The sequence below is a fragment of the Pieris brassicae genome, chromosome 7 (genome assembly GCF_905147105.1).
Source record: "Pieris brassicae chromosome 7, ilPieBrab1.1, whole genome shotgun sequence".
NCBI lineage: Eukaryota > Metazoa > Arthropoda > Insecta > Lepidoptera > Pieridae > Pieris > Pieris brassicae.
In genome coordinates, this window is record NC_059671.1 from 19,063,650 (window position 1) to 19,084,756 (window position 21,107).

The 21,107-nt window shown below is 33.0% G+C and overlaps 1 protein-coding gene across 1 annotated transcript; it reads left to right on the top strand.

The window, feature by feature from the left end:
• The first annotated feature begins 8,219 nt into the window (after window positions 1-8,219).
• LOC123712503 (proton-coupled folate transporter-like) lies at window positions 8,220-16,999 on the top strand. The gene is made up of 7 exons (XM_045665618.1): window positions 8,220-9,047; window positions 10,692-10,833; window positions 11,192-11,293; window positions 12,633-12,770; window positions 13,873-13,956; window positions 14,872-15,028; window positions 15,570-16,999. The coding sequence occupies exons 1-7, from the start codon at window positions 8,256-8,258 to the stop codon at window positions 15,649-15,651; spliced, it is 1,497 nt and encodes a 498-aa protein (XP_045521574.1). The 5' UTR covers window positions 8,220-8,255; the 3' UTR covers window positions 15,652-16,999.
• The last annotated feature ends 4,108 nt before the right edge of the window (window positions 17,000-21,107 follow it).

The window sequence follows — 21,107 nt, forward strand, 5'->3', positions numbered from 1 at the left end:
TCGTTAAACCATGAAACCATGTTCAGCCGTTCAAAAGTTGTGTTCAAAAAAATCATATTTTGTTTTCATTTATCTCATATTGTTAATACGGCGTTATTAAAAAGTTTTTTCGTTTGATCGTTACAATATAAAAGTGGGTTAATACGTACCTAACTACAATTAGCTTTCTTTTGATAGGTTCCTCTACACCTCACATACTTTAGCTCTTAATTAAATGTGTATATGTATGTGACTTATTATGTTATGTATAAATTAAATAATGTTTACATCTTCTAAACATTATCTATGCTAATAATATATGCGCACATAGATACGTTATCAAAGTATTTAAACCTTTGAAGGTTACTGATATTTTGAGTTTACTTATAACTTAAACGAGAGCGGTGTTGGCCGAGTCGGTTCAGCGTGTGACTCTCATCCCTGAGGTGGTCGGTTCGATCCCTGGCTGTGCACCAATGGCCTTTCTTTAAATGTGCGCATTTAACATTCGCTGGAACGCTGAAGGAAGACATCGCGAGGAAACCGGCCTTGCCTTAGACCAAAAAATTCGACAGATTGAAAAATGATCACACACAGATGCACAAAAAGCTGAGGGCTAGATTAGACTAAAGGGTGTCACTGTTGTTGTTGTGGTATAACTTAAATGCCACAATGTTGTTGGAGTGTTCAGAAGAGTTGTTCGGTCTAATACCCGCAGCTGAGTTTCATTATCGGACGTCAAGGCAAAATACAAAATACCATCCGTATCACCTCGACGTCCGTCGTTCCACAACTGAGCGTTTTCTAAGGCAGTTTTTGCCGCGCACCACCACTGTGTGGAACCAGCTACCCACTGAAGTATTTCCGAACCAATTCGACTTAGAGTCCTTCAAGCTATTACATAAAAAAAAAATCTGTATTACACACATCTTACTCATCAAATAGATTATAAAGATAATGCAGAGCTCAAAATCTAACAAAGATGCACAGACTACTATCAACATGAACACTGACACAAATTTTCTTCCATAGAGAAACAATGAATATGTCATATATGTTTGCACTTTTCGCGCTTACCTTATATAAAGTTTTTTTCTTATAGTAAGCTTAGAAAAGATCGCTCGATAGCGATAATGCCGCCAGTTGGCCTCCTTTTCTATTTAATTATGTTAATTGATATATCTGAGCACTTGCAATGAAATTATAATACATTAATTAAATAATATTCTAAAGCCATTGAAACTAGTCCTCGACGAAATATTTTAACTTAATAGAACACTTGCATGAATTAAACATAAATCCATCAAATTAGCTTTCGTAACTATAAAAGTTTTCTTAACGTTATCAAAAATAATCCACTCTTTACTTATTACACTAAATACCTTTTGTATATGTATCACCCGACTGTTCATCAGTAGTTATATATTTTAAACTAATAACACCTACAAATTTTACTTTTACAAAACACTCTTATCTTAAAATTCTTAACTCTACTATCAGCAGTTAGCATATTATGTGATTATTGAATTGTCAACTGGTTATATAATTGGTTGGACTACCAGCAAACCAAAATATAAAGGTACCAATAGAATATATAATTTTTTTAAGCCTTGACAAGCTAACAAGCTTGACTCAACATATTCAGCTTCCAAAAGTTATATGTTTTAAATATTCAAAGGAAAAGACATCCTATCTGGACTAATGATTATTACTGGAACAAAACAAAATTCAAAGTTCTGGTCACCGTTCACTCCCGAAAGTATAGAAAAAAATATCAAAACTGAACAGTAATCATTTCGCTCCAACTACTCCGAATTGTCCATACAAAATACGATTAAAGCCAGTAGATACGATTCGAAAAATAACCAGCAATTTGTTCTCTATTCACATAGAAATAAACCTAGATTGATTGAAAACTCGATAGCTGTCATCGATTTTTATTCTGTGGTGTTTTAAAACTACGAAAGACGTCAATAGATAATAGTCTTGGATATATCACGTGTCAGCGCAGATATTAGGTCCTTACATATGAAATTGGCGTTTTGTATGGGAGGAACAAAAAGTCGAATATTTTAAAATATAATATATTTAATTAATCAATGTATGAACCATTGTTTTCTATGCACTTTTGCCATCTCATAGGTAGTTCATTGATCCCTTTACTAAAAAAAACAGTCGGAAGGGAATCAATAAAATCTGGAAGGGTAATCAATAAAATTTCGAAAAAAATGGTAATCTGTTGGAGCAAGGTCCGGGGAGTACGGATCCTCCGTAGACATTCCAATTGAAGCTCTTCTAATTTGGTAGCCGTCTGTTGTGCAGTGTGTGGTCTAGCGTTGTCGTGAAGTGGCAGTGGCGTGGAGCGATTGACCAGCCTAGGTTGTTTAGCCGCTAGCTTTTCCATCATGGTTTGCAATTGCTGACAATAGACCGTAAGCCGTAATAGTCTGGCCAGATTTGAGAAAACTGCAATGAACAATACCGGCACTAGTCCACCAAACGCTTACAAGTAACTTTTTTGGGGTTAATTTTCGCTTGGGGATTTGGGCTTTGTCTGGCTGGTCAGGATCCAACCAATGTGCTGAGCGCTTCCGATTATCGTAAAGAATCCATTTTTCATCACAAGTTTAAAATATCTTCATTATTGTGCCGGTTCAGTAACGTAACGCAGCAGTCGACGCGCGTTTGCCGGTTTGCTTCAGTCAATTCGTGAGGTACCCACCATTCAAGCTTTTTAATCTTCCCAATTTGCTTCAAGTGAATTAAAACAGTTTTATCACTAACACCGCAGCCTGCAGCTAACTCGGACGTGGTTTGCGATGGATCCGCTTCCACAATAGCCTTCAATACTTCATCAACTTGGGTCTCGGGCCGTCCACGGGGCTTGGTCGAAATTTCCAGAACGAAAACGTTCAAACTCTTTTTCAACATGACCGCCATACACATCATTCACCCTTCGAGTCGTTTCCGCAGCACTAGTGCCACGGCGGAACTCGTACTCGTAAATAATGCGATACTTTAAGTTTTCACAGAAGAAAAAGAAGAAAAAACAAATGAATGACGGTCATCGACGCACAAATACATGAGTAAATTTACAAATTTGAATTTGAAATTCCTAACCAAAGAGGAGGTATTTGAGGTCAAAGTGGCCATTACGACAAAACGCCAATTTCATATGTAAGGACCTAATATATAAATACTGAGGCTCTGTATTTAAATCCTAGTTGTTTACTATTTTTCTTTCTATAACACTTGTTTGTGAGGTAAAGGAAAACGTTGGGAGGATACTGCCTTAGAACGTTATCGGATGTACGCGCGTGTGCGTTGTGCGTACTTGTCTATAAACAATCATCAGGAATCCAACGCGTAGGTAAAGACTTATAACGCCAGTGAATTATTAAAAAATCTATGATTATATAAATGTCTTACTTATCAAAGTTAAAGTGAACTATATATATTTGATCAAAGGACAATGCATTATGGACTTGTGTAGAGTAAACTAGATTTATCTAATTGTAAGGAATAATATTTATTAGACAATATTTTAAATCTAGTGGACTAGATCAAGTAAATTGTATTTTATCAGTATAGTTTATATTAATTGAACACCACATAGTAGATTTTTTAATTAAGTAACGTATTTATATAAAAACTTAATTATAGCTCCACAAGCTTCTGAAAAGAACAATTTTTGCCCTTCATAGGAACTGTATAACCTTGTTAAATTATATAGAACTTGTACTATTTCTTGTTGAACTTTATGTCATACTGCGGATAAACACTAATTAGCGAAATTGCTTCTAATTAACTGTAGGCGTGATTAAACTGTTGCTTTTCGACTTATGACTGCGAGATGTCATTTTTCACCTTTTTAGTTGAGAAATGTTACTATTATACTCTTATTCAATATTAATTAACCAGTCAGTTTTATAAGCATAAAAGACTCGGTTAAAACGAGAATTCATTAGTGATAGCCAACCCGTGCCCCGTCGTGGTCTTACAGAAAGAGTGGTTCGTGTATATCTAAATAAAAAGTCTATTGAAAAATCTTTAGATGGCTTGTGAAATATGTGAGATGTCTAGTGAAAGAAAACAAGTAGTTTTATTAAAAAAAATAGTATGTCAGCAGTGCCGTCAATTTAACACCATTTGAGATGACTATTGGCAAATACTAGAACGAAGGTTATTTGCAGTCCCTCGGCGGAGAACGAATTTGTGGCACCAGGCCTCGTTAACAAAGGCGTTGCGCGTGCTTTTGTGTCCGAAACAATCGACATTTCTATATGTTCGCAGAGCGAATTTGCAAAAGCGATATTAAATTTTCTATGTTACGATACATAAATTATGTATAAGTCAATTGTGATTATAGTTATCGTAGTTTTAGTATGCTATATTTTGATAAATATTTAGTATTGTTAGTGCAACCTAACTGTAACTTTTTCTGTTTTCTTCTAAGAGAATTGTATCAAATTGAATAACACAACAAAATGACGCAATAGAATGGTATCCTAGAGAAAGAAGAAGGAAAAGTCTCAAATAAAGATATGGGAAGACAATCTGCAAGTGGAAACTACAAGGGGAGGCCGATGTCAGAAGATAGCTCGAACATAGGCCGCTGTAACTAGTGTGATATTAACAATAATATAGTTAAAATATACGTTATCACTAAGGTTAAAATTATGTAAATATATTGGTTTTAAAGGCTTTTATTATTATAATTATTAAGTCACATAACAATCGCATTAGTTGTTGGCTGTTAGGGTAGATGTATGATTATAAAAAATAAAAATAAACACAGTAAAGTTATTAATGTCGCGATCTCAAATCACATGTCTTCAAATCATAATAGACCCTTATAAACTGTTGCCATAGTAACCATTTATTTTCGCAAAGTGGGTATTTACAATAATCCTCGTTATATTATAATAATAAAATGCTCATTTATTCTTAAACCTGTACAAACATACAATATACATAAAATACCCTTGAAAACTTAAATCAACTAAAATTTTATCTCTTCCTGCCAAATTGTGTTTACGCTGCGATGAAAAGAGATATATGTACTGGATGATTATTGATGTAAATTTTGATTTATTAACGCAATATAATCAAACTAAGTTAACTTATTTCATAATTTTATTATTAGTAATGTTACAGCTAACATACATATTATAAAACAAAACACTTAGGCAAGAAAGCCAAAACAGATTACATAGATTAACAATATAAATGTAACAAAAAACAAGAAAGTACATTAATAGACAATATATATTTAACATTTTTTTTAACTTGAGACAACTGAAATTTAATATCTCAAACAGCAACTTGGTCATGTTTTTTTATGTCACAGGAGGCGAATGGGCAGGAAGCTGTGACACCGCCGCCCATGGACACTCGCACTGCTAGTGCCGCTCTTTTAAGAATTGGTACGCTCATCTTGAAGAGAAAGACGACTTTGTTCGGAAATACTTCCGTATTTATGTTTTTTTTAATGTAATAGCAGGCAAACGGGCAAAAGGCTCACCTGATGTGAAGCGATACCGCCGCCCATGGACACTCACATTGCCAGAAGGCTCGCAAGTGCGTTGCCGGCCTTTCAAGAATTGGTACGCTCTTTTCTTGAAGGACCCTAAGTCGAATTGGTTCGGAAATACTTCAGTGGGCAGTTGGTTCCACATAATGGTGGTGCGCGGCAAAAACTGCCTTAGAAAACGCTCAATTGTGGAACGACGGACTTCGAGGTGATACGGATGGTATTTTGTATTTTGCCTTAACGTCCGATAATGAAACTCAGCTGCGGGTATTAGACCGAACAACTCTTCTGAACACTCCCCATGGTAAATACGGTAGAAGATGCAGAGGGACCCAACATTTCTACGCAACGCCAAGGGATCAAGCCGCACGGAAAGTGATTGGTCGTCGACGATTCGAACCGCTCTTCGTTGAATACGGTCAAGTGGAAGAAGCTGGTACTGGGGAGCTCCCGACCAGAGGTGAGAACAGTATTCCATGTGGGGCCGAATATGCGCTTTATAGAGTTGCAAGCGGTGGCCCGGAGTGAAGTACCGTCTCGCCTTGCTGAGCACACCAAGCTTTTTGGATGCTAATTTAGCCTTCCCTTCCAAATGACCGCGAAACTGGACGTTATTCGATATGTCAACGCCCAATATTCCGATGTTAGCTGAGGCTTTCATGTTATTTTAGTTCAGTCATATCAATTTATCTTTGAGATTTTAGTAGTTTTTTTTTAATGTGTTGGTAAAACGTAAAGATCAAATCAAAGTTCTTGCGACTCCAGAAGACTTTCCAGTAGTGAGAAGTAAACCCATATTAAAACAATAAATGCCGAATTTGGCCATTATCTATTTAAAGATGCTTCTTCTGTTTTATTGACGGTAAAACGGTGTTAATTATTTTTTCATCCCTCTAAGTAAAGAGCTTATGATTAATTTTAACGCCTGCAATAATTTTCTTTGCAAATACCAGCTTTGAGTAAAACTGCGATAAACTTGCAATGTTCGGTTCCTAAATTCATTTCAAGTTTTTTTGCAGGAGGCTCAGCCGATGTTAAGTAATACTAGCCCGCTCATAGACACTCTCAAAGAGAGCTTGCAAATGTGGTGCCAGCCTTTTAAGAATTAGTACAGTCTTTTCGTACAGGACCCTAAGTTGGTTCGGAAATACTTCAGTGAAAAGTAACAAGCAAAAGTTTTATTTGATGCTGGATAGCCGAGATAGCGGCTGACAATAACTAAGAAGATAATTAAGAAGCTGCATTATGTATAAAATAGCATAAATCTAGAATGAAGTTGTTGTTCCTCTCGTTGTTTTTCATGCTGGCAAGACTGGCAATAGAAAATCGGAATGTTTATATTGTTTGATAGCCGCTGACAATAACTAAGAAGATAATTAAGAAGCTGCATTATGTATAAATTAGCATAAATGTTGAATGAAGTTGTTGTTCATCTAGTTGTTTTTCATGCTGGCAAGACTGGCAATAGAAAATCGGAATGTTTATATTGTGAAACAAAACGGCTTAGCAGAAAATCCCTAGGGTGTGTCTGTGCTGATTTTCAGTCAGTCCTGAGTCGGGTTTCACTATTTTTCACTGTAGGGACGTAAAAAAATACAGAGGCACCAAAAGTAAATATAAAAAAGTAATTAATATGTTAGTGTATTTCATTAAACTACACTCAACGCAAAATAATCTAAACGAGGAGTTTTGGGTGAGGAGTAATGAAAAATACAATAATAATCTCCATCCATTGGTGCACAGCCGGCGATCGAACCTACGACCTCAGGGATGAGAGTCGCACGCTGAAGCCACTAGGCCAACACTGCTCTAAAAAATACAATACTTAAGAAAATAGATTTATACTGAATATTACTTAAATCAAACTATTATGGAAATTGCTATTTGTTTTTTTTTTAATTCATTAAGCTTCAATATCAACGAGGCTTTTGTTTATTTGATTAGTTAAGAAAAAAGGCCGTAAAATATTAATTAAACTGACGCAACGATGATATTCCACTTTAAGCACCAATTATACAAGATTGACGGGTACCATTTAAGAAGCTCAAATCATCGTTAATTGTTCTTTCAAAACGTAATGTAATACTATTGTTAATATCTTTATTAGCTCAGGGTCGATAAAGAAGCTTTACAAACATTCTAAACAAATAGTTATTAGTACTGTTAAATATGATAAAGTAATTACAGAGTGTTTTTGATATGTGCTCTGATTTTTTGTCTAGTTAAAATGTTTATTCAGCTTTTAACTGTTTTATTTCATACAATAAAAAAAACTATATAACTATATTCATTTTTGGAAGGCATGGTGAGTTTAGTTATTTTATTTTATTAATTAACTGTTACGAACCTGCTTGCTAGTCCTTAAAGACATTTTTTTTTCAATATTCATAAAAACAGGCGTTAAGGCAATGAAGATACGACGTTAATTTGATGATGTCATCTTCATTAATAATATTTAAATTATCACCATTAAACGTATTGGCATTAGTAACCAATCGCATCTTAATTTGTTACTACACATATAGTCTTTTAATTATCCTCCAATAATGTGTTGTTAAATTTATATAATTGACAAAATATATAAAAGGAATATACATTAAAAAATGAACACCATTTATGAATTACAAATCGTTATCGTTCCCTAACATCGCTACATATATAAAAAAAAATTAAACAGTACAAGTAAATAAACGTTCGACACCAATAGATTGAGTGTATCGTCTGTAGCTGTCATTCGTAAACAATGACATCTAAGGAATCACAAATTAGTCCCGAAGAGCAACCCTTAGACGAGAAGAAAGTTAAACAAAATGAATTTAAAAAGAGAACATTCTTCGAAAAACTGCGCTTCATCAAATCTAGCGTAACAGTTGAACCTATCCTCGCAGGTCTTGTGATACCTTCTATGCTGGCAAGACTGGCAATCCAAAATCTAAATCTAGACAAAGTGTGTAGAGTAAAACAGGCGTTTGGTGACGAAATATGTGATGCGCTTCTAGTGAAAAAAGACAATTTAAGCAGTTACGAAGCAGACGTCCAAAAAGTGATCTCTTCTATAGAAGCATGGAAGAGCGTGATACAAACCGCGCTGCCCACCATCCTAGTCATCTTTATGGGGGCTTGGAGTGACAAAACGGGGAATAGAAAGATATGCATTCTCTTACCGCTATTTGGCGAGTTTCTAGTTTGCGTAAGCAATATTATTAGTACGTTCTTCTTCTACGAGATTCCTGTTGAAGTGACAATGTTTCTAGAAGCATTCTTTCCAGCTATTACTGGTGGATGGGTGATGGTTTATCTAGGTGTATTCAGTTACATTAGTGATATAACGACTGCTGAATCCAGAACATTTCGTGTTGGTCTGGTCAATCTCTGTTTGACAGCAGGTATTCCAATAGGAACAGCCTTGAGTGGTCTCCTATTGAATTTATGGGGCTACTATGGTATCTTCACAATATCTGCGTGCATCTATTTGATAACTTTTATTTATGGATACTGCTACTTGGAGTCTAACACAAAGAAGATTGTTGAGAAGGTATGTATGATATAAGATCTAACAATTTAGCCTAACTGAATACAGTCAATAATTTGGTATTTAAAACGAGGCATAAATAATCAACGAATTCGTTTGATGATCTATATACGTGTGATACTATCTATCATTCAAACCCCTAAGTGATATGGGGCGTCCACCCCCCAAATTTTTATTTTTTCTGATACAACATACAAAAATATATACAACCTTAATTTTCACCTCCCTAACATCAACTCCTATGTTCTATTTGTCAATTTAAAAATTATGACTTTAATTATGACTGGGGTTTATATAGAGGAAACACACACAGAACAACCTAAAAAGTTTTCATTCCGGTAAACCGAATAAATAGAAATAGTCTCTGGGGTATAATAGCAAAATGTTTCATGTTGGTATGTACTAAAAAGGTAGGTAAGGTATAATCAGTCAATCTAGTTTTTAATATAATCGTAACCATATATAATAAAAAAAACGAATGGAATGCTTGCTGTGGCTTATTAGATTTTAAAAAGTCTATTACTTAATCAAAATACAGTATATATTAATAAAAATTAAATGTTTAAAGATAAATACATTATACATAATGATTAATCCTAAAGATCATCATTTTCAGCAAGTTACATTATGTAATTTTATGCACTGCGTCAAAAAATTTCAGATTTTAATCACTAAATCTTTAAACAAACTCCGGAATTATGATTAGAATGTTTAAGTATTACATTTAATATGATATCAATTTTCATTTATTTATTAACTTTTTTTTTAATTTCATGGCTATGGTTACTTTGTATTCGCTATATGACTTCCAAATTATGAAGAATTATTCAAAAACTTTATCATGTATCAAGTTTAAACTTTGAATCAGTCAGAAAATAAATGTATTTATCAGTTATTCATTAAAATATCACAGAGTTGAGCTTGTTTTACTCTTTACAATAATGTATAGCTTATTTTTATTGTTTATTTTATAAGGTAGATAAATAATACATTTTCTACAGTATATAATATAATCAAATACATATATACATATATATAAAATACATTAAAATAACGGTAAACATGCATTTAAAAGAGAGTATTCACAAATTTCAGTTTTTACAAGATATCCCATCGATCCTTAACAAGGCTTTTTTTTAATTTAGTTAGCCTACTATAGATTTAGTTTTTACAAAGGAATTTAGATCATTCTGTTGACGGCTGTAACATGCTTTTTTTCGCGAAAATCATCGTTGTTTCGGTGTCGAATACATTATATATTACTGATTGCTGTAACCAGAAAATTTTTAATGTCTTATATGGCATCATTTGGCTAATAATTAATGATTTTTTTGACTTTAATAACAAATAATATTAACTGAAATGTGTTATATAAAATCTAAATATGCCGCCGTGTTGTGGTCTGTCGTTTATATTTTTTTTTTGTTGATAGTTTATTATTATTAGAAATGAAATAGTTTGAAATAATATATCTGGTCTATATTGATTGACAATATCCAAAAATAACTTTTATAGGATACTACGTTGTCATTCAGACCATAATTACCTGCAGAAAAAATATCTGAACTATTTTTTCTTTTTATTTCTTTTTAACTGTATTTGTACACTCATAGAAAATTTTTTTTGATTATAATTTTATCGTTTCAGGAAAAACCATTCAAATTCTCAAATGTCTTTACCTTAGTGAAGGAGACCGCACAAGTTGCTTTTAAGAAAAGGGAAGGTAATCTCAGGAAAAAGGTTATCATAACATTGTCTATTGTAGCTATTGTCTACGGGCCTAACCATGGTGAGTACTTCGAAATTCAAATATTTTTGAGAAAATGTATTTATTACAACTTAACTTAAATACCTATTGTCTAATAAAAGTGATAGGTGCCGAACTGAAACACGTTGCATTCACATATCTGTCAATGTCTAAACAACGAATGCATAAAACTTTTATTGTATGGTGTATTTGCCAAGAACCAACGCGGCATAAAATTTTAGGTTGCGTAAACCTATAACATTAGATACATCTACGATGTGAATTTCATTAAACATTCAATGTTCGCTGGCAAACTGAATTGAATGGATTTTTATTCAGATACAATGCAATGGAATTTGAACTTTACGCGCAGTAACCACAGTTTTTTTTCTTTTGGCAGGCGAGACAATAATCACCTACATGTTTGTGAGATATCGGCTGAAATGGGATGCTTTAAAATTCAGTTTCTACTCCACTTATAGCGTCATCACACATTCGCTAGGTAAGATTGTGTCACACGATTTTAGAACAGCGATTTATCGATTAGAACTGAGACAGAACCAACACTAACTTAGCATTTGTACTACAAACGCTTTATGAAATTGTACTTGTACATATATTGTAATATGTTTGTCTATTACTGGTCTCTTTCTTCTGCCGCTAATCTTTTGAAATAAGTAACTTATTAAATAAAGTTAATTATTAATACGACAAAAGAAAATCATACAAGAAATAATTATTACTAGTTGTTAGTTGTTGCTTTTATAAGTGGTTTCCTCAAATTAGTTATTAGTATAATGGTATATATAATATACACAAAACTGTGTTATGGTTGCCATTTGGGTATACTTATTTTTGAACAAATTATAAATATATAAAAATGAACTAAGGTAGAATTAAAAATATTCACTATACATACATATATGCAGTGTAATAATACTATAATAAAATATTATTTTAATTGTTGGCATCATATTCACCTTTCTCCCACCTTTATGACACCCATTAAATAGTATTTCCATATTACACACTAATAAAGCCGACTCAGCATTGACAAAAGTGAAACTTTACTTTGGAACTTTGTTAAACTTATTAAGATACAAGATAGCAGATCTTTAGGATCAGTTATTAGATTACTTTGATTATTTTTAAATGGACGTAATACAACAGAATGTGGAAAGTTGAAAAGTATTTCGTGTTCATTCTACACACAAAATTCCAGGCCCCCGATATGATTTTACGGGTAATAAAATGTTCAAACATTGTTTTGAACTGCAACTGAGAGGTGTTAATTAGGGCGGCGATTTTATTTACAAAATATTTTCAATGTAAAACATTTCCCTGTATGGGCAAATACTAAGTGAAAATGTCTTGTTATTGAACACCTCTTCGCTGATGCTCTCTCAGCCTCTTAATATTTCAAAATGTCTCCGCAAAGTCCTAAAGGCGAGAGCGAAGTTAAAGTTAAAGACATTACTGATTCCTTATTTAAAATAAATCATTTTCTTAAATAATACTTAAGACAACATATTTTAGCGGCAGTTATTTTAGCGCGTGCATCGAATTAGAATTGGGTTTCATTTCTGGCTGTTTCCAGGTGCCAGCAGCTTCAAATGGAGTAATTGTCTCCCTCTAACTCAGAAGTTAGAGAAATGAATTAACACAGCCACATCAAGTAATCTTTTAACAAAATCGTCTGCCATATTGTCAAACAATTCAAATTAAAAATTAAATAATTATTTAAACACCTCTTAATACTGTTAAGAAACTTGAGAGATGTTCATCTGTATGTTAATATTATTCTCGTAATTAAAAATCTCATAAGATTTTTTCTCTTCCAGGTGCACTTTTCTCGATCAGTGTTTTCAGCAAACGATGGGGTTTTCACGACAGTGTTCTATGCCTGATATCTATTGTTAGCAAATTGGTCGGTTCTATCTGCATCTCGTTCGTTAGGACGGACTTTCATATGTTTATGAGTGAGTATCTTATTGGTAAGGCTGCAAGTGCAGTGTATCACTCAAGGAAACTGTAATATTGGTTCAGGCGAACTGTAATTTTGGAGAAGCACGCATTTTTATTGATTGATTTGACTGCGAGCTTTAAGGCTTGAATAAATCAAAACGAGCAACAAGCTTTTTTATAGTTGACCTAAATGATATTTATACTTAAATAATAAACCATAAAAATTTAATAATTAGTGAAACTTCAAGTGTTTGAAGCGCCTCATAAAAATTGCAACAGGCGTAATACAAAACGTGTATGTCATGTAGATTCAATTATATCCAGCACGTTTTTGACATACGAAAGTCTCATGTATTGGCTCTGAATGCCATTAGTACTGCGCGATACCGCTAGGCGCTGTTGAAACCCATACATTTTCACATTAATGGTAAATATTGTCCAACTCCTGATTGCTCCACAAATATTCTTTGGTTAAAGAATCCTTCCTTCTACAAAAACCAACCTAGGAGTCCAGGCACCTCTCTTTCGAATTCTTCGAAATTATAGCGGATTGAACAGTGCTTATTCCTAGCTGGATATATTCTGTAGTTGGCTGATCGGTTTTAGAGCTTTACCAAAAATGTCTGCTAAATTTGTGTGCTTTTTTATCTTGTAAATGCTTTAATTGTATTTTTTTTAAATGTATGACAATTGAAGTAAACATAAGTGTTTACTTCAATAGTTATACATTTTAGATAGAAGAAAATTTGCAAAATATGCAGTAGATTTAGTACTAATGTATGATGTGGTAAACTTAAATAAATAAAAGCTTTTTATGCCTTGAATTAAAAATAGAACACAAGAACAGAGTGTCTTCCCTTTAATAGAGACTAAGTAGTGTTATTGGACACTTTCTTATGTTAAAAATTATTTTAAGCAAATTAGGTTAGACTTAAATTACTTATTAGTCTTAAGTTAGGCTAGATCGTAATGTTCCATGATGTCTTAGTAAAGACACATGTACAAAAATGTCTTGAATTGCTTTATTTTTATATAAAAGAGACTTTTAACTTAAATTCAAATGTTCGGATATTAAATTCGATATTCTAAAACGTGACTAAACATTTTCGTTTCCAGTACCGATCGTGGAAATTCTTAATGCAACAACCTTTACTTCGCTTAGGTCAATGGCTTCTAAGTTGGTGCGAGACGAAGAAATGGGTAAACAAGTTTATTTATTAGTATTAAGATACTAATCTTTATCTGATTCTAGATTATAGAGAGTTCTTATATGTTTAGTATATTGTTATTATACTCTTACATATACACTATTATATATGTTTCGTTTCAATAAATAATATAAGGATTTATACATCAAAACGTTGCTTAGAAATCAGTCTATCTATTAGTGAAATTTACATTTAGTTTATCGCGTTATTTTTTACGGGTGAAACGTCAGTAAGATGTGCGGGTTTTTGTCGAAGAAAAGGGAGAGAGCGATTGAGAGAGAGAGAGAAAGGGATATCGAGAAAAAATTCACGCTATTAGTTGATGTATTCGTTTAATAGTTACATATTAGAGCTTTAGATGGCAATTCTGTCGCATGACGTCGTGTTCAATAAATGCAGATTTTTATTTATTTATATTATCATTAGCACGTATACACGTGTGTGAACAGTGTGAATATAGATATACAAATACATGGAGTGATCATATACACCAGTCATGTACCAACATGATCATTTATTGAGGTTTTTACCTTAGTAATAATTCATTTTTTTAAAGTTTCACTTCTGACACGTGTTCTTTGTACGTACGCACTTGTTATATAATTTTAATGCTTATTTTATTTAATATATACTAGCAGCCTTACACGTTTATTTAACGAACCAAAGCCATATTTAGGATTGCGTGCCGATTTGAACGTACATACACAGCGTAGAAATATCGTTGGCACACCCGAGGTTGGGACTCACAACTATAGAGTCAACAAAAGCTCTCCATTCTTATAGACTTAAATTAGCTTTACATTCCTCAATTATTCTTACTCACTCAAAACTCCAACTCATAATCTCAATTTCCCGTTACTTATACTTAATGAAACAGAAAAAGGATTTATTTTTATTAATCTTTCAGGTAAAATGAATTCTCTATTCAGCTTAGTAGAGACGCTAGCTGCACTCCTCTTTGATCCGACGTATACTACGCTATACGCACATACATTGACTATATATACTGGGGCTGTATATATGTACAGTGCAGTGTTGACTATACCTGCCATTGTCATGTTATTGTAAGTAATATTGGTTGGGAAATTGAACATGAAATTCAAATTATATTGTTTGTATAGAACATGCATAGTGGCTACAAATATTTCTATATACGATACGTAATTACTTAGACAACTTTTTTAGTAGCCAAGCAGGTGCTTTCTGTACATGTATTGCCTAATAAGGTTTATAGACTAATTAATTTCTCGACAAATGTAACTAAGTCAGTCCATCGTCATGGGAAAGTGTGGAATCGTCAGTTTTTTGTGGCCATATTAGGATTTAATAAAGTAAACAAACGAGTCGTTATAAGTAGAAGCAAGTGTTCGTTCCATTTTTAAATTTCAGTGTAAAAAACTACAGTGCTGATAATTCTATCCAAAAATCTGTTTAAATATTTAAAATTCGACCCCCATCTTTGAATTATTCGCTATAATTAACATTTAAAAATGGAATACCGAAGAGAAACGCCCTATTAAACTACAACGGGAATATAATGAGAAATCATTAACTTGAAGTGTTGTGTAAATGTTTGTGTTATTTTAAACAAAGCTTTTCCCGCAGGTGGATGTTTACAAAACATCGAAGGGAGACGAGGGCTAAGCGTAGGGAAGGAGACGACCCGGAGAACTTACAAACGAAATGATTTGATTTTTACAGCAATATCGTAGTTATCGAAAATAGCGGGTAGTGCATTAAATTTATGAAATTTAATTCACAGTTTCAAGCTCTATGGATAAAAATTTAAAGGGACATATTATACATGAATTGGAAAGCCTAAAACCAAAGTGAACCCGTGAAATATCACTATGATGAAAAGCGAAACTTAGATTTTGTGTGGCAATGCGAGCCTTAGACTATGACCCAGACTGATACAACCATACCCATAAGGAGGTGAAAACAATAGAATCTGATAAAGCAATCAATAATTCGCGGTCATAGTTCAAAATATCTTATCTGACTTAGCTTTTATTATATATTAGTATTGTCTTTGGTTAACATAGCTTTTACACATTAAAAGAAAACAATTTTTTTACCGGATTAAAGCTATATGTATTATTATAAACTTATAATTATTTTTTTTACATTAGAATTTTACAAATAGCTTTAATCCGGTTAAAAAATTGTTTTCCTATATATTAACAAAAATCATTCCCTATCAATTTTTATCACAAAGCTTATCCTGGCGGCGGGCCTAACACCAAACTTTAAGACTTGAAGAAGTCTATACTAGTCCAACGATAGGAACAACATAACACAAATGTGGAATGGTTGTCATTGTTCTGATCAACTGGGATTTCTACTGCCAAATGCCTCTATGCCTGATGCGAGTGTATAATGCACATGGAAAGTCTATTAGTGCAGAACCTACTACCTCAGGGGTGAGAGTCGCACGATGAAACCACTTGGACAAGACAGCTCACTAACACAGATCAGGTACATTCGTTTAAATGGATAAGGAGTTAGAAGAGATAGTTTTAATTGCTTACTTTGAGGCCTAGTGTAAATTTGCAGTGAATTATGTAACTTTGAATCGACAGCGTTCGTAATATTGTAAGCTGTAAAAGGTTCTAGAATTTGACGACTGTTAAAAGAATTAATGTAAATATAAAAAACGATTCTATTTTAAATATTAAGTTAATATTAATACAAAAGTACCTATATAATAGAATTATATTATACATTTATTAATAATAAAGTAATATTTAGTTATAAGTTAAAACGCGCGTTGAAACGTTAAGGATAAATCTTGAAAGTCAAGAGGATCTAGATACTCTGAGTAAAAATAACTCAACCGGTAATTGTAATTGGTCATGTATGTCGTCTTAATAGGCACTGACACAAACGGTTTCTGTTTTTTTACATCAGTGACTTTAAAACGTGCTAGACATATATTCGACTGATGGAGCTAATTTTTATCAATATTCTGGAATATAAAGTTCAACTTTGACATGTCGTACTAGAAATATTTTTTAAATATATAATTATTAGTAAAGGGCTGTTATAATATTTATGAGTTTTATTTAATTAATTATAATATTATAGTTAATTTAATTATTTCTAATGAGGATGGATTAATAAAAACTGAATCAGTTTTTATTCGGCTTTAAAATTTACTTTTATATTTCGATATTCAGAAATTCTTCAACTTCACCACTTTAACGAACTAATCCTTTATATAATATATTCCATTTCAGTAATATAATGTCAAATATTGTTGGATTACGCATTTTTATATACATTTATTGCGAAGTGAATCAAATAACATCAACTTTATCGTATAAAGTGACGTTATAACCAACCAATGGAACGTGCAGCATAGATCTCTAGTCAATATATTCTTGAAGACTTGATGTATATACAAAAAAATATAAACGATTTTAAAACAAATGGTGACTTTCACCATTTTAATACGCGAAATAAAACTAATTTGAGTGTACGACCAACCAGGCTCCACAAGATAAACCACTCCTTATATGGAAATTGTATTCGTTTTTACAACTATCTCCCAAGAGAAATTAAAAAATCATCACTAAATAAATTTAAAAGCCCTCGTCAAACGTAAATTAATCAATAAACCTTTTTATAAATTTGACGAATACTTAAATAATCCTAGTCCTTGGGATTGATTTGCTCCAGTTCAAACAATTTGTATGACTCAATACTAGGCGATTAAAAAGTGGCGGAAAGTTTCTTGCCAGTTCTTACCTGCTCAACGCCCTTGCGAACTGGTAGTAAATGTAAATTTACAACTAATTTTTCTTCTTTTTGACGTACTTGTTTACCCATATGTATAAAGATATTTTGAGTTTAAGATAAACATAGATTTTCTAAGTCCATTTCATTGTTAGATTTTTAATCCAATTAAAAAATTAAATTTTAAATTATTTATATTTTTGGATTTTTAATACGGGACGAAAAAGACTTCGTAAAGAGACTGGTAGTGGAGGGGACGGTTGCTCCCAAGCTCATAAGTCTTCTATGACTGTTTAAATCAAGAAAGCGCTAAACATCCTCTCCAAAAATTCTCAAGAAAGGAATTCTCAAGGAATTGGCATACTCGGGTACACGCAAGCGTTACTAATGAAGCCATTGAGGCGATTACTTTTTTTTAGTACGACAGCTTTTCAAATCTGGTAGATAAAGTGGCCTTCGAGTGATGCCTGACGTCATCATCTCACTCATGGGTGCACTAGTTAGCATATTTGACTGCATATTATGTGTGGAGCCATATACAGGGTGTCCCAAAAGTCGACGTCAAGTCGAAATTTTCTCATAGGTAATGCCACACCAGTTATCAGAAAAATTTAAAAAAAAATAAGTCATGTATTTTTTAAGTTATGGATATTTTTTTGTTATTCCAGAAAATGCACACCATGTGACAGTTTTATCATTCCTGTTGTTACAAATATTTACTTTTTGCAAAAAAAATTGTCTTACGTCATCCCGAATAGTGTTTTATGTAACCTATGATCCTAAACTCTGTGCTGGTCACTCCAACTTTTAGCAAAATGTCATTTTATACCGTACCAAGTTTTCAAAATTAATTTTCGGTAATGCACCTATGAGAAAATTTCGACTTAACGTCGACTTTCGGGACACAAATATGCAACAAAGTTAAGTAGCACGAGACGACCTTTACCTGATCCTGCGAGTATGCTTGTAATAATCTATGGTGGGATTGTTCTCACTGTCAGAATTATAGAATAGTGCATCTGCGCTTATCTGCCCCTACGCTCACTTAATAATAGATATCGTAGCAAATCCCAAAAGAGGCTCCTCCTCCTCCGTTGCCGTCCGACATGTTAGGTAAAATATTTTATTTTGTATAAGAGAGACTGTAATAGAACTTTCATATCCTCTCACTCCTCTCAGCCTCCAACTTTCAGCCTCAACACTGATGGTAATAAACCTATTGCAATTAAATTTAAAACATTTCAAGTATATCTTGTTTCATTCTCAATTATATAAATTGTAAAAAGTTTAAAATTGCGAGCCAATGCATTTATTTTATCGTCAAAGTAAATAGACACTTTTTGCGATAATATAAAAACAGTTGTACAACGTGAACAATAGAAACTATAATAACCGTAATACAGTACTAAAATATACAACAAGATATGAAACAATTGATTGTATGTCAATGCTTGGCGTTTTGCGGTAATCGTCATTTAAAAAACATTCCACCATTATAAGGAAAATAGTCAAGATACATTTAAGTTTATTTATAAAATGTTGTAACTATTATTATCGCTTAAGTATTTTGTGTGTTCAGTTCGAACGAGGTTATACATGAAGTAATTTATTCAGCAATAACACAATACGATTGCATGTAAATAAAATTATACAAATACTGAAATCATGCACAAGTCAAAATTAAAATATGACATTCAATTGAGAAATTTCCTTATAAATCGTTCAAGTAAGTTCCTTATCGACTGGGTCAATAATAATTTCAAATTGATCAATTGAAATTAAAGCGATATTTCGCAGAAAAGCAAAAATAATTTGTCACAGCACAAATGCCCTACACATGCCCTACAACTTAAATGGAGACGGGCAGACCACGTTGCCCATTATTCAGATGACAGATGGTTTAAAACAGTAAGCGAATGAAATGTTACAAACGGAACAAGGGCAGGCCAATAGAGCGATGGGCCGACGGTAGTAAAAAAATATTTATATGTAATTTGTTAAATGTATGTCTCTCTCTACTCCAAAGGGGACGAAATCGAAGTTGGACAAAAGACATATTATTTTCCGCCAGCCGAGCGGCCGCGCCAGCTTCTGTGCTTGTCCGAGAGAGATGAGACGATATATAGATAAGATTAGTTATACTTGCAATTGCTTCAAGTTAGGAAACAATGCAAAAACGAAACACTTTCCAAAGTTGTATGACAATTGTTCATCTTCTTTTGAAGTCGGTAAAGGTATTCGGATCTTAGATGCATACAGAGATCTACAAAGTACATTTACATACAGTGGCACTATATGTAAATTAAACATATATTATTAACCGCACGTAACCAGATATTATACAATGTTTATCTACTATCAATAACATTCAATAAAACATTTCCGGTATATTTAAAATTGAAAAAATATCTTTAAAGCTCTATTATCAAAGCACTCAAAGTCCTACATCAATAGTGATCTAATGCTATTTATATCCATTAAGTTGTCTTATACAAAAAATAAATAAAAAAGCGCCGCTACAACCTTTTTTTAGCTCTGGGCCTTATATATCTGTTTCATCATCATTTGTCAATCTAATAGGAAAGTAGGTGATCAGCCTCCTGTGACCACACGTCGACTTTTTGGGTCAAACTCAAGCCGGTTTTTTCACGGCGTTTTCTTTCATCGTTCCAGCGAATGTGAAATGCGCACATGGAACGAAATTTCATTGGCGTAGAGCCGGGGTGAGAGTCGCAGCCTCGTTTTATACTAGACCCTAATCGAACATTTTTATCCGTATCCGAGTTGTACCGTTAAATATATAATAATTTTAACGATGCTTTGATCTGATTCCATTTTGATATTAATGTGAATCTATTACATTCTCACATAGTCTCAGTGGGACTCATTGACTGTTTATTAAAAAAAAACATTTTTATTTGTCAGAAATTCCTTTGGGGTTTCGCTTAAGTTCCTATTATACAGTATAGTAAAAATTCGATTAATGTACGGCTGTACGCTCCGGGCCAACCTGTCTAACATTGTATACTGATTATTTCGTATTTACAAATAAATAATTGATATATATATATATATATATATATATAGTGATACAACAAGCACTTTTATTGAATCTTATATTTTTACGAGCTTTTTATTTACCTGCCAATGTCTACGTTAATTAAAGAGCGTGTTTTAAGGCAGTTTTTGCCGCGCACCACCCATATGTAGATGGGCTTCCTGCCCGTTTGCCTGAATTTTCCGATTGCCCGTTTCCTGCGTTTGAATTGGTTCGGAAATACTTCAATAAAAGTAGACAAATTATGTATTTTTACTGTTAAAAGCAATTAAATCTAGATATACGTAAATAATCTAAACATTTAAACTAACAAAAAACAATACAGTAATATTACAATACGGCGAGGA

What these genes read in the sequence shown, in the direction of transcription:
- LOC123712503 (XM_045665618.1), top strand. Translation starts at nt 8,256, where the DNA reads ATGACATCTAAGGAATCACAAATTAGTCCCGAAGAGCAACCCTTAGAC. An exon ending in TGTCTACGGGCCTAACCATG is followed by an intron (nt 10,834 to 11,191) that starts GTGAGTACTTCG and finishes TTCTTTTGGCAG; the next exon opens with GCGAGACAATAATCACCTAC. An exon ending in CCTGCCATTGTCATGTTATT is followed by an intron (nt 15,029 to 15,569) that starts GTAAGTAATATT and finishes CTTTTCCCGCAG; the next exon opens with GTGGATGTTTACAAAACATC.